We start from the raw sequence: 13,563 nt of genomic DNA, 5'->3' as shown, positions 1-13,563 counted from the left end.
TAGACGTATCTAGAGTTTGATCGTTTCGTTAATATTCACCATTCGTCATTTTTGTACTTAACTAAATAAATCAAGCGCATTCTCACCTAACAAACACAGAAATGAAGTTTGTCACAGTTTACAACTCATCATACCAATTCGAATTTTTCGAAAGTAGTTATCATCATAATTTTTATATTTAGGAGCTACCATATCCATAATCAGTACTAGTAAATCAGTCGTTGTTAACCAATGGACCCGCAGTTGCCTATTTGCAATTTGATAATAAAATAACAATTATCAATTCGCAGGTCGAAACCACGCAAGAGAAAATTATATCATTGGAATTGACGACTAGTCCAAGCAGCGAGACCGCGCCTACTGAGGTGGGCGAGGCCGATATCAACTTAGGGGAAGGAGAGATCGACAGCGGGGACGCGTCGTTACAGCCCGATATAGTACAAGTTGTGAACCCATTGCTCGATGGAGGAGCCGGCCTCGTCACCGCCATCCCCGTTGGTCCCTCGCACCGACTCACCGCCTACAAGGAAACCACACAATAAACCCACACGACTTCCCGAACCGATCTCCGATCCCATCACATTTTAAAACCTCAATTTTACCCCATGACATTTCATCGGCGACCCACATTTTATTATTTCGACTCGACCGCGAACTCGGTTGTAGATTTCTTCAAAAGAACGAACGGATATTAAGTTTACTAAAAAACGCACGAGTTTCCATCCTAGCTTTGTATTGTAACTGTGATAATAAGTTAAATATTCCACCGACTTCTTGTATAGAGAGGCAATTTGAAGAAATCGACCAACGAGTAATTTTATTTGGATCACAATTTTTATTTTTTTATGATTATTTTGCGACGGAGATTGCTAGACGTATTATAATGGTAGGTATTACCTATTTTGATAGAGTATATACTTTGGATACTTTATGTATTTAATTTTAATTAATGATTTTCATTCCGTGCAAGTTTTTAATATTTTGACTTCTTGAATATGCTATTAGGTATTTATTTTAATGTTGATGCTGTACCTGTTAAGTGACATTGTGGAACAAGGTTGGACTGATAGTGTCTGGCAAGAGGCGAGAGAAGAGTAATGTTTGTGTAATGTACATATCGTGGACACGACGTGGCAATCTCCATGCCATTAGAGAGAGCGAGTGTACAAATAAGTTAGCTAGCATCACATTGGCGAAGCATCCCTAAAACACCCAATTGTTCTTAAAACTATCAACTTTTAAAATTTTATTTGTGCAGTGTTATTCAGTATTTGTGTTTAGCGTTGACGTAGTACTTTTTATTAAAATAAGGAGTTTTAGTTTAATTTCTATGTGGTGCCGTTATTTCTCAAAAGGTATTAATGTTGTATTGTTGAGATGGATTTGTGATTTTATTCAATTGCATTCTTTTCCGTGTCAGTAATGGAATGGGCTCTGCCAATGTTTCAGGTAGGTAAATTTTAATTTTCAATCTTGTTTTGATTAATTATTTATTTTAAAAATTTCACTAGTTTGTTCAGTCAACGGTAAAACTTTATATGTAGGTATGTTTTCACTCAGTGCCGTTCGATGTATACATGTATCCGTTTTTATAAAGAAATATCTGTGTATCTAACATCATTAATCTCATCTTGTATATTCCGCAAATGACTGTATGAACTGTAATTGTATTGAATATTTAATTGGAAAAGTATTGTAATAGATGATAGACTCAATGTGTTGAATGAAAAATGTTTATATGTGTGTCCTTTATACCTTTTTAAGGCTCTTTAGCGGTATATGAATTGTAAACTAATGAAAATATTGTATGTTTGTCCCAATTAAATGGTTTAATATATATTTTAATAAAAATATTTCAGTGTATTCATTGAGCAACAAAAACGTTCTTAACCGGTGTATACTTTATTTTAATTTATTACTAGGTATGCAAACACAGTTCCATAATCTATCATATCTAGTTTGCTAACAAGAAAAATACTGTAAAAAAAGTTAACATAATATACTCATAGATTACTTCTTCGGAGCGATGATGCCCTCCAGTTGAGCCTAGAATGATAAAATATTATTATGAGACTTGTATGAACAGTTTGAGAAGGAAGACTTATGGCTGGAATTAGCAATAACACTGAGTACACTTCTGGCTGGAATCGATACAAACATTATGCATAAGCACAGACTGGGTTCATTCCCACTGGTGCTATTATCCGTTATATTATTGGAACTTCGAATTATATTGTCCCAGTAGTTACTGAACCAGTAGTGCACTGAACTATTAAGTTTTTCTTCATATCAAATTGAGCTTGATGAACTCTTTTTTTTTCAAGCTTTTTATTCAATTAAACCCTACAGTTTTCATATAACTATTTACTAAAAAAGAGAAGAGGGCCTAATTCCATAGTTACTTAATTTGAGCAGAAATTTTAGTTCGATGCAGCTAGGGCAAATAATACCAACTACATCCATCAGTGGAACTGATTGTGGACTGTTGTCCCTGAATGAGAATTGTGTTATCTATGGGTACAGTCAAGCGTAAAAATATGAACTTATTAATACAAAGTTAATCGAAAATACAAACTGAGACATGGATGCACAGAAAAACCTGAAAAAGAGACCAGCACTGGGAATCGAACCCAGGTCCTCAGCATTACCCGTAAAAGTAACAAATTTGGGAGTTGAAATAAAAAATACAAAACGACTCCAAAAAACCAATCATTATTCAAAGTTTCAAAAATAAGTACCACAGACTCTTATTCCAACGCAATAAAGCCGTACTTATAATAATAGATTCTTATTTTTGCACTTGACTGTACCTTACCTATAAAACTACCGTGTCAGACAGGCACCACCGGCTCACAAAACAGATACAGAAGGTACAGAAGTCAATCTCATGTATCCCTTCATACAAAATTACATTTAAGAGCCAGATTTTTTGCCGCTCAGTATCACTTCACTTTTCATACCTACGCTCGTCGGCCGCTCTAGGGTTGTCAACTATGGCTTACGCATAAAAAAACTATCGTGGTATTGTAGTGGCATTCGTATATAGTTGTTTGATTTATTGTTGAGAATGTAACGAAAAGAATGGAAAATAAATTAATAAACTTGAACATGAAATTACCGTGAGACTCACTTATATTAAATATATTTATCCGGATAACTCATGTCTGTCACGTCGGCCGCCGAATCGCGTTGCTCCGAAGAGGAAGGGCTACGGATTAGCCCGAAACATGTCGGGCTAAACTCGATTTAAGACGTGAATTATCCGGGTAAATATTTTAATTTTAATGTCATTGTTATATTACAAATTTGTATCTTGCGACGATTTCGACATTGGCGAAATGCACGATTATTATATTTTAAAGTGTAATAAATTAGCTTTAACACGTAAGTAGCATTAGTTCACAGACGCGTGTCCCAAGCGGATGGTACTCGCGCAAGCACTGGTCTCACCCGGTCCGAGATATCGCGTCCGTAAGCAGTGTCTGTGTGTGTTGCTCGAGCGCACAATGTATGTAGACTGATTTCTGTACCTATCTGTTTTGTGACTGGATCTAGAGACTTGTAATTTGGCAGTCAAGTAGGTATCATACTACAAGAAAGATTTCTTCTAAAGATGATACTGAATTGACCTACATATTTTTATTCTAGCACGGAGGTGCACTGACGGGAATAAGCTAGTTATTAAGGAAAGAACTTTGTAAGGGCGAGCCTTTTAAAAGTTACCTTAAGCTGAGCATTCGTCTTCTTTAAAGCCAGCAATTCCTCCTGATGACGTTTCTCCTCCGCGGCCCTCAGTTCTGCAGCCCGTCGCTCCAGCTGTTCAGTCTTCTGTTTCAGTTCAGCACAAGTTTTCTCCAATACTGAACGCTCCGCCTCTAGCTTGGCTACTTGCTCCATTAGGTCAGATTTGCCTTGCTCTGACTGTTGAAGCAACAGCGCTTATGTTAACAATAAAAGGAAACTCCAGTGGGTATAACCCTCCTTCGGGCAGTTGGGTAAAAAGACGCGAGAAGTCAAGAGCGGTAAAGTACCATTTATTCATAAAGTTACAAAACTGTTACACAGCAAAGTGCACGTTTCAACTGTCTCGCAAAGCTAAACGTGAAAATTTGAACCAAATATTAAAAAGAGATTTTTTTTTATTGTGTCATTGTTTATCCCAATAGAAATCAGAAATGTTTATTTGCTAGAACGCAGTACAGAGACGTTATTATATTGATAGTTCAATTCAATGTATTCAGCCTGCATGCAATCGTGCAAATTATTTGAAGTAGGTACAATTTTTTTATTATTATTAAAAATTTTGTACAACAATATGAAGGGTCCACGGAAAGAACATGCCTAGACACCTTTTTTAAAAATTGAAATTTTAATCTCAAAATGTAGAGCTCACAAAGTACTATGACTTACCATTGAATTAAATAATCTGAAAAGAATAAAAAATCTATTTTTTGATCTTTTAAATAAATGGTAACCATAGTAATTGTTCGTGATGACTAACTTTCAAACCGCTATACCTAACTCAAAAAGTTGCTTAGGTGACTAGACACGTTCTTTCCGTGGACCCTTCATATAATAACAATACCTTTAGTAAGAAACAGAGGGGGATCACTAGAATGAACAACAAAAATTATATAATTATACAATTATACATAAGCTTTTGCCCGCGGCTCCGCCCGCGTGGTATTCGGTTATCGCGCGCTGTTCCTTCGGGAACTGTGCATTTTTCCGGTATAAAAAGTAGCTTATATCACTCTCGGGCCTATAAACTATCTCTATGCCAAAAATCACGTCGATCCGTCGCTCCGTTACGGCGTGAAAGACGGACAAACACACTTTCGCATTTATAATATTAGTAAGTACAGTAAGTATGTATAAATTATACTAATATGATTAATGCGAAAGTTTGTAAGTTTGTTTGTTTGTTTCTTACCTCCTCACGTCTAAACAGCTGAACTGATCTAGATGAAATTCGGTATACAGATAGTTTCGAGTCCCGGGGAAGGACATAGGATAGTTGTTATCCCGGAAAATTGCATAGTTCCCACGGGATAGCGATAAACGAATTCTACGCGGACGGAGTGGCGGGCAACAGCTAGTCAGGTATGCAAAAAATACCTGCAAAGCTTTCCTCATTCCAAAAGCGATAGAGCTGCAGTACAGAGTTTGATAAGCTTCCATAGTGATCCTAGCTTCGTCGCGCACCCTCAAGAGTAACAAGCCTCGTTCGCCGCAATTTATTGTTACCTGGTGATCAAATCATGATTAAGTGTTAACGCTACGGGCCTCCCGACTTCGTGTTTAACAAAAATTTTATTGTATGCTATCCAATTCTTGATATCGATCGGCTAATATTAAGTTACCTAAATTTTGAAAAGTTGATGTTTGGAGGTTACGGAATTACGTATTCCAGATAGTTCTCGATATCATTGAAAACCAGAGCTCAGTTTGTGAATCCCCACTGTCTTATTGTCTTACTTTTGTAAAGCAATGATGATTTTAAATTAAACCCGATCGTAATGTAGATAAAAATAATTACAAAGAGTTAGTAGGTACGAGATCCCGTTGTTCGTTTCTGATGTTGACCTATTTGAGTTCGAAACATGTCAACTGTTTAATAGAGTGATGGCAATATCTTGATTTATTAAACTGGCAACAATGGTTGGTTGTGCAGGAAAATACTCATCTATTCCTCTGAAGTATTCCTTGTTCTGTGGCCCCAGAATAATATGATTCCTGACCCACGGTAGAACGTTCTCAGTCAATTTTACTTATAATGAATTCTGGTTCCATAGTACATGTGTATGTCTCACACACAAGTATAAAGTAAACGAGGACCTGTCGTATAAGCTCATCGAAGCACTGCGTGTATAGTTGCCTGCGCACCGGGCAGATGCCAGTTTCGCGCGCTTGTCGCTGCTGCAGGCGTGTATCCAGCATCTCTTGTAGATTAATCACGTCCAACCTCGTTGCGGGCGTCGATGATATCTGTCAGAACCAGCAGCAAATACAACTCAAAAAAGCCATCAGTAAACAAAGATAGATTCCATATACCTGCGTTTTCATACAATTACCTACATCACCACTATATATACGTAGGTATGCTGCGTCATTTTTCATTCAATACCTACCTTGAATTTTGTATTTCTAACACAAAACCGTAAAATCTTTGAGTATTTATCTAGATAAATACTCAAAGCGTAAAGTACTTTTTAATACGAGCTTTTTTTGCTGATTGTACTTTTTGTTGACTGTACTTGCATTGTCAGTTAAACTGCATATCCGTACCATATTTCAAGTCGGTACTATTAACCATTGAGGAGTTCCTTCCTGCGGAGACGATCCTGGCAGGACCACCAATAATAATATGTCACTATTAGATTATTGTATTGTCACCAAATTTACATAAGTATGTTAAATTTCAAGTCAATTGAACCGCTGACGGAAGTGGGTCAAATTTAGCTTCCAAGATTTGACCCAAATAAATAAGCAAACAAATAAATAAACAGGACAAACTAAAGAAAAACCTGAAGAAAAGGTTTATTGCGTTAGGGCTTAGCTAAAGGAATGTTTTTTTTATATGATAGGGGAAAAACGAACAGGCGGGTCTGATGGAAAGTAATCACCGGCGCCCATGGACACCCGTAACATAAGTCGAGTTACCAGATGCTTTGCTGGCCCTTTGAAAAAAGAATAAGCTCATTTTTTTTAAAACCACAAGTTGTTCCGGTCCGAAAATACGGCGCTGCAAGCTGATTCCAAAATGACACCGTGACTCTGCGTGACTTTCCGCAAGAAACGAACTTTACTGAAGTAAACTAGCCAACTATTGAAGTGTATTGGTATGAGTATGTATCGACTCGGTTGAGCTTGCAGATTGTCTAAAATTCTAAATCAAGCCAGCCTTCGCTTGGATATTTTTTGCTATTTAAATTTGCTAGGAGATTAATAAAGATTTACCTTTTGAGTCCATATCTGGCCATCTTCTTCCCATTCTTTGGGCGGTAGAATAGCATTCAATATCTCTTCAGTTTCCCGTTTAGCCTCCGTTGGTATGCAGGGTTGCGCCGCCGCAGCGGCCATCCCAGTTGGCTATCGTAAAAAATACAGTATGTACCTACTAAATAATGCACTATAGGGGGACTGCAATAGAGAAATCTCTCTCCAGGCAGGTGTTATGCCTGGGGACCGAAGTCCGAGGGCAGAGCGCCAGAGTTGAAAAACTTCGAGATCGTGATGTAGGATTGGGGTGGAGTTTCTGTACTTACTAGATGGCGCTAGGAGTCAGTCGCTTATTATATTGGTGACGGGATACACCTACACCTTAACGAAAGACTTAAAACTTAGCCACGTTATGGAGGTATCTATAGTTGTTATGTAAAAGCATAAGGACAGCGTAGGGTTAATTCCGATGATTCCACATGTACGCACCAGTTGTAATGTATGAAACAGTATATGAAGATGCCAGTACGCACACCACACATCTGGTCTGGCATCTTTGTATCACGCATCTGATAGTGTGCATCGGCCTTAAGAGTGTAATAAGGATATTTTTATAGTTGTACTTACCTCCTTCTCGGGCCTTTTAGTGACCAATACGGGGTTATCATAGCGGACTAAAGTGTCCTCAGCTGAAACGGGAGCCCTTTCACCCATATTTGTTTATTTTTGTTCTATACTAAATAATTCCTAACCACAAACGCTGTCTAGTAAATAATATTGACGTAAAATAATCGAAACCTAGGCAACAACTATCGCTAAGCAACGGTAGGAAGAAAAGGCTGGTTTACACAATATTTTTCGGCTTGTTACTCACAGTTGAACATGTTCGTTCATTTCAAATCAACTTGATTATTGTATCATCCATCGTCATATCACTCAGATACTGTCTACTACCATCTACTACTTGGTATAAGCCAACCCCAAAGTTTAAGATGGATATAATCACAATATCTTCTCATACGTGGCGACTATAATACATATTACGTACTTTAGGGGCTGTTTCACCATCCATTGGTTAGCGTTAACCGACGGTTAAATGTGATGCCGTCTCCGTCTATTCGAACAAAACTAATAGAGACGGCATCACACCTAACCGCCAGTTAACACTAATCAATGGATGATGAAACAGCCCCTTAAAGTCGTAATATTAAACGGAATTTTTCAGGATGCAGGGCTTGAGAGATTGTAGTGGAGTGGTGGGTTGAGATAGCAAACTGTTGACTAATTTTGAACAATAATACCTGTGATAATGTTTACATAACAATTATGTAAACCATAATTTTTGGCTTTTTAGGGTTCCGTAGCCAAAATGGCAAAAACGGAACCCTTATAGTTTCGCCATGTCTGTCTGTCTGTCTGTCTGTCCGCGACTTTGCTCAGGGACTATCAATGCTAGAAAGCTGTAATTTTGCACGAATAAGTATACATGACTATGCCGACAAAATGGTACAATAAAAAATTGAAAAAGATTTTTTTTGAGTATGTACCTCCCATATAATATAGACGTGAAGTGGGGGTGAGTTTTTTTTCTCATTCAACCTTGTAGTGTGGGACTAGTTGGATAGGTCTTTTAAAACCATTAGGGGGTGGCTAGAACGATTTTTCGATTCAGAGATTTGTTAGCAAAATAAAATTAAAGTGCAAATTTTCATTAAAATCGAGCGTCCCCCCCCGCCCCCTCTAACATCTAAACCGGTGGGTGGAAAAATTTGAAAAAATTCAAGATGGTAGTAAGTATATTAAACTTACGAGGAAAACTATAACGGTTGAGTTTTCTTGAGAATTATTAGTAGTTTAAGAGTAAATAGCAGCCTAAGGTATGAAATAAATAAATAAATAAATATCACGGGACAATTCACACCAATTGACCTAGTCCCAAAGTAAGCTTAGTAAAGCTTGTGTTATGGGTACTAAGCAACGGATAAATATAATTATATAGATAGATACATATAATATACCTAAACTTGGAATATTCCGTACAAAATACGAAAACCTTAGAAAAATATTACATCATATTTTCGTAATGGCTACGGAACCCTACTTTGGCCGTGTCCGACACGCTCTTGGCCAGTTTTTTTAAATTGATATGGACATCCGAATTGTCAGTTTCGAATTCAAGGTTAACGAATTTAGTTTTGCCTTTTCTAATTTAAAATAACAAATAAAAAACCTGCTTCCAGTTTCAGTGAAACTATATTTACTAAAAATACAAGTTCTTTTAGACAAAGACATCTTAAATTAAAACACATTACTCTACCAAGATAGCTACAGTAAATATCACTAAGAAAAAGAATTAACAGTCTTTAAACACTTCAATTCTGAGTAAATTAAGTAGACTATAATAATTATATCCTAGTCTCAACGAAATCATGACTAATATGCGTATTAGTTCACAATCGCGCAGTTCGTTTTCATTGTGAGTCACTACTGGAACTCGAGCTTGAGTCAGTGGACATGACCTCGACGTCTTCTTGAGTTGGTGCATCCTTTCCCCTCGCATCGATGGCGACAGAATTCCCGCCTCCAACAGACATGTGTAGTTCTCCAGAAGGATGCCACGTAAACTGGTTGCTTGCTGTCGCTGGAACTTAAACGTAAATAATATAGGGGTCATATTTGAGGTGTTTGAATCAGATGTAAGGTCTTGATAGTGGTATAGAAGGGACACTAAAACTGGTTTCTTTGGTATGCAGTGCATGTTTTCCTGATCAGTTAGATAGAAAAAGATGTACTAACGACTAAGGGAGTCGCCTTCGTGTAGCTATGCTGAACATTATAACAAATTCCCTACTACTCTAAGGCCAATTTCAGAAAATAAGACCGATCTGGTGTGTCCAACCTTTCTATAGTTAAATTTGTAAATAAATGAACTTTAAGACTTTCGGGCGCAGATAAAGATTCGGGATAAAGCCGCGGGTTCCCAGTGGATGCAGACCGCTGCCAACCAAAGCGACTGGAGGTCTATGGGGGTGGCATATGTCCAACAGTGGACGTCCTACAGCTGAGATGATGATGATGATGAAGACTTTCGGACCTTTGAGCTATGCAATTAAGAAGTTTATCACAATATTATTTAGGAAAATCCATATTGTTACAAAAAAAAATCGGATTTGGTAATGAATTATGTCGAAAATACAAACTGAGACATGGATGCACAGAAAAACCAGAAAAAGAGACCACCGCTGGAAATCAAACCCAGGTCCTCAGCAATCCGTGCTGCATGCTATAACCCCTACACCACCGCTATTAACATGTCTCATCCATGTCTCAGTTTGTATTTTCGATATGGTTTCACGGGATACCCGTAAAAGTAACGAATTTGGACTTGTAATAAAAAATACAAAAAGACTCCAAAAAACCAATCATAATGCATTATGTATCAGAAGCATTGCAATGATAGTTTCTGTGACAGGCTAGTCAACGCTAATATTGTGAGGTCTATTGTACAACTTTTGTCACATTTGTGTTTGTTATAAAACTAAATGAGCCTAGACTGTAATCTAATGGACTTTATGACGAGAGTGCCATCTAGCACCTGTCAAACCCTAATGGGCTATGGCATTTGATTCAATCTTTACATTGCAAGTGTAACACAACATAAGTAAGGAAAATCAAGCATCAATTAATTCTAGGAATAAATTTTGTTAGTCATAGTCTCTTACCTCCTCCAGTAGTTATTCGATGTAGATCATTAAGAGTTGATGGGGTGTGACCATTTAATGGCAAGTCACAGAGGCGACCGAGCATTCCTAGTCTCATCTCGAGGTCTGTAGGGTATGGTCTCCGAGGATCACCCGGCTGCCAGGACAAGGGTGCACTCACAGCATTTGATGCACTTATCCTAGAAAAATATAAGGTAGGTTACAGTCATAAGTTCTAACCAGTTATTTTACTTGTAAAACCCCCTGTTTTACCAGCCATTGATAAAATTTATTTAATGGATAAATGTGATGGCGTCTCTGTTTGTTTTTTTCGAATATATGGAGAGGGCATCACAATTATCTGTCAAATAAAATTAATCAATGGGTGGTGAAACAGCCCCATAGTCTATTATTTTAAAATTAAATCAAATTAATGATTAGTAGCCATGGTGGCCTAGTGGTTTTGACCTATGGCCTCTCAAGAAGAGGATTGTGGGTTCAAACCCGGGTTCACATCTATGAGTTTTTCAAAATTTATGTGCAAAATTACATTTAAAATTTACCACAAGGAACTACGGCCTAAGCCCCTTTCATTCTGAGAGAAGGCCTGTACCTAGCAGTGGGACGTATATAGGCTGGAATGATGATGAATGATTAGTTTCAGGTTTTTGATTTTTTGTATACCTGTGAGCAAACTTGATTAAGTCCTCTGAGGGCACAGGGCGCTTCCTTGACTTCACTATTGAAGCCAGCTTCTGTCGTGCTTGATACAAAGAGGTAGCGAGAATCTGTTCTGCGTCTTTTAGTTGCCTTTGCAAATGATAGATATCTTGATCCTGAAAAAATAAAAATATTTATCAAAATACAACTGCATAATCCACTTTTTCAAGATAACAGTATCCTATATCCGCGTTGTGTCACTGTTAGCATAGGTAGGTACACAATTACTGTTATAAATACAAAGAACACCTTCCTTCCTTTTTTTAGAAAACTCTATTTTCAATTTATTGTTTACCTAACTAACCTATAAGCCAAATTTCATCCAAATCCACAACAGTTTAAGTATAATTGAACTACAAATATACAAACCAACAACTGACAACGCACATTCACTCATTCATTTCTGGCTTTCACTTTTGTAATAAAAGTAAAATTACTAAAACACAAAACCTTGTTCTTGCATATATGCAATACATAGGGCAGTAACATAAAAATCTTTGTTACAAGTACTGTTACCTTATTATCTACTTCAGCTTTAAGCTCATTCATTTTCTGTTGGATTTTGGCCTGTTCATCAGCGAGGTCTAGCGTCTTTTTAAGTTCGACATCTTTTGCCAAAAGTAAGTCTGTTAATTGTGCATGATCGGCTGCCGATAGCTTCTGTGATTTAGGAGCTATCGATACTTCAATAATTTCCCTGAAACACTTTCATATTCAATACAAAAACAAACAAAATTTTAAAGTACAGATACAATTGTTAAACACGACTTACTTTGCAATTAACTCAATATCATCTATTAAAGATAGCAATCTATCTTTAGTACTTAAATGAGATGCCATTGTCTTAGCGAAGAAGCGTACTGAACTAATGAAACAAAATTAACTGATGATCTAAAGTATTTTCACACCCAAACTCAATAATAATAAAACTCCACACTTTGATTCCATTAGTTGACATGAACTAAATGTGAACTAAGAAATATCAAAAGATAAGATAGGATAGATGACAGCGTGAACTGACAGCCAGCAGGGCTACTATGAAACTCAAACTGGAAGTTCGTGTCGAGCGGTCCCTCTGACACTTATACTATTTAATACGAGAGCGAGAGGGACCGCACGACACGAACTTCGAGTATCGTAGTAGCCCTGCTGACACGCATCGTGTTTTGGAAGCGTTCGCTATCGTTTATAGTCTTTGATGCCATAATAGTTTGTTGTTTTCTGAACGCGGTTAAGTTGTCATAAAACCGCGGGAATTTTTGAATTTTCACAATTTCTATAAGTTCGAAAAATATTGATTGATCAGGTTATCGAAACTGGTACAACATTTTTATGTATTTCTAAATCTATTTACACGTTTCTATACACGCCAAGCAAGAACACAGCAAAGACAGTGCTTTGTAGAGGTAAGTTTCACATTAATTTTTATTTGAGTGAGCCTTATTTAAAGTACCTAAAATATAATGCTCAGTGGCGTATTATAGGGTGGCAGGGCTGGCAAAATGCCACGGGCCCCCGACCCAAGAGGGCCCCGGCCCAAGAGGTCGCGAGCTCAGCGACGACTTTTACTGATTGGGCCCCATAAAAAGAATTTGCCACGGGCCCCAGCCCCAGATGGTAAAGTTACGCCACTGATAATGCTCACAGTAAAGCGGTAAACATTTTAGTTTGTTCATAATGTAGAAACCTGGTAGAGAGTAATCATTAATAAAATTAAGGTACTGAATCGATTCTAAAGAATATTTTGATAAGAGCTATCTGATCCTATTTCTGATTCATAATAACCTATTTTTTTATCCATATAAATGTATAAAGTTCCCAAGGGAACGGGACACAGACGATGTTGCAGGCAACAGTTAGTGCAACATTTTTTATGCTAATAAAATAATTTACAATACAATTATATTTAATTGAACTGTTCCACATCGGTGATTCCAAACACGAAAAGTACATTATTTAACGAGATATTTGCAGGTGAACATGAACGAAGTTTGTAAATAAAGGTAGGTCCGTTTGAATACATTTACGCGATGCGAACGGCGTACGGTGTCCTCAGCGAAAACAAACCCGATCGGCATCCATGCTGCCAGTGCGTGATCGAGCGAGCGAGACGCACGTATACGGAAAAAGCAGGAGGGGTAATCGGGCCAACCACGCTGTTAGCATGCGCCCTCCACGTGCTACAGAGTTTTTATTACTG

The 13,563-nt window shown here is 37.5% G+C and overlaps 3 protein-coding genes across 19 annotated transcripts in view; 1 reads left to right on the top strand and 2 right to left on the bottom strand.

Moving 5' to 3' along the window:
* Positions 1 to 1,853, top strand: part of LOC141434028 (protein lap4-like) — a 93,928-nt gene extending 92,075 nt beyond the window's left edge. For 13 of the 15 annotated variants that reach the window (XM_074096249.1, XM_074096246.1, XM_074096243.1 and 10 more), the window contains one exon: positions 291 to 1,853. In XM_074096249.1, coding sequence (XP_073952350.1) covers positions 291 to 542 — 252 coding nt within the window. In that variant the 3' untranslated portion in view covers positions 543 to 1,853. The remainder of the gene's footprint in view (positions 1 to 290) is intronic. The other 2 variants (XM_074096247.1, XM_074096250.1) reach the window with 1 other exon arrangement.
* Positions 1,639 to 7,725, bottom strand: Dnali1 (Putative inner dynein arm light chain, axonemal Dnali1). 2 transcript variants are annotated; one of them, XM_074096262.1, is made up of 6 exons: positions 7,570 to 7,725; positions 6,961 to 7,092; positions 5,839 to 5,988; positions 5,119 to 5,247; positions 3,724 to 3,921; positions 1,639 to 2,046 (listed from the first exon to the last, which is right to left on the bottom strand). In XM_074096262.1, exons 1-6 carry the CDS (start codon positions 7,654 to 7,656, stop codon positions 2,011 to 2,013), a joined length of 732 nt encoding a protein of 243 aa, XP_073952363.1. In that variant the 5' UTR covers positions 7,657 to 7,725; the 3' UTR covers positions 1,639 to 2,010. The 2 variants fall into 2 exon arrangements, with proteins under 2 accessions (XP_073952363.1, XP_073952362.1); XM_074096261.1 differs by lacking the exon at positions 1,639 to 2,046 and having other exon boundaries at positions 3,275 to 3,921.
* A 1,465-nt stretch (positions 7,726 to 9,190) lies between these two features.
* On the bottom strand, positions 9,191 to 12,396 carry MED4 (mediator complex subunit 4). Of its 2 annotated transcripts, none has more exons than XM_074096239.1 (5): positions 12,136 to 12,396; positions 11,880 to 12,060; positions 11,328 to 11,479; positions 10,665 to 10,843; positions 9,191 to 9,583 (listed from the first exon to the last, which is right to left on the bottom strand). In XM_074096239.1, exons 1-5 carry the CDS (start codon positions 12,201 to 12,203, stop codon positions 9,414 to 9,416), a joined length of 750 nt encoding a protein of 249 aa, XP_073952340.1. In that variant the 5' UTR covers positions 12,204 to 12,396; the 3' UTR covers positions 9,191 to 9,413. The 2 variants fall into 2 exon arrangements, with proteins under 2 accessions (XP_073952340.1, XP_073952339.1); XM_074096238.1 differs by having other exon boundaries at positions 9,194 to 9,589; positions 12,136 to 12,392.
* Between the last annotated feature and the right edge of the window lie 1,167 nt (positions 12,397 to 13,563).

Source organism: Choristoneura fumiferana, chromosome 13, assembly GCF_025370935.1.
Source record: "Choristoneura fumiferana chromosome 13, NRCan_CFum_1, whole genome shotgun sequence".
Lineage (NCBI taxonomy): Eukaryota > Metazoa > Arthropoda > Insecta > Lepidoptera > Tortricidae > Choristoneura > Choristoneura fumiferana.
This window is presented reverse-complemented; position numbering and strand designations above follow the sequence as displayed.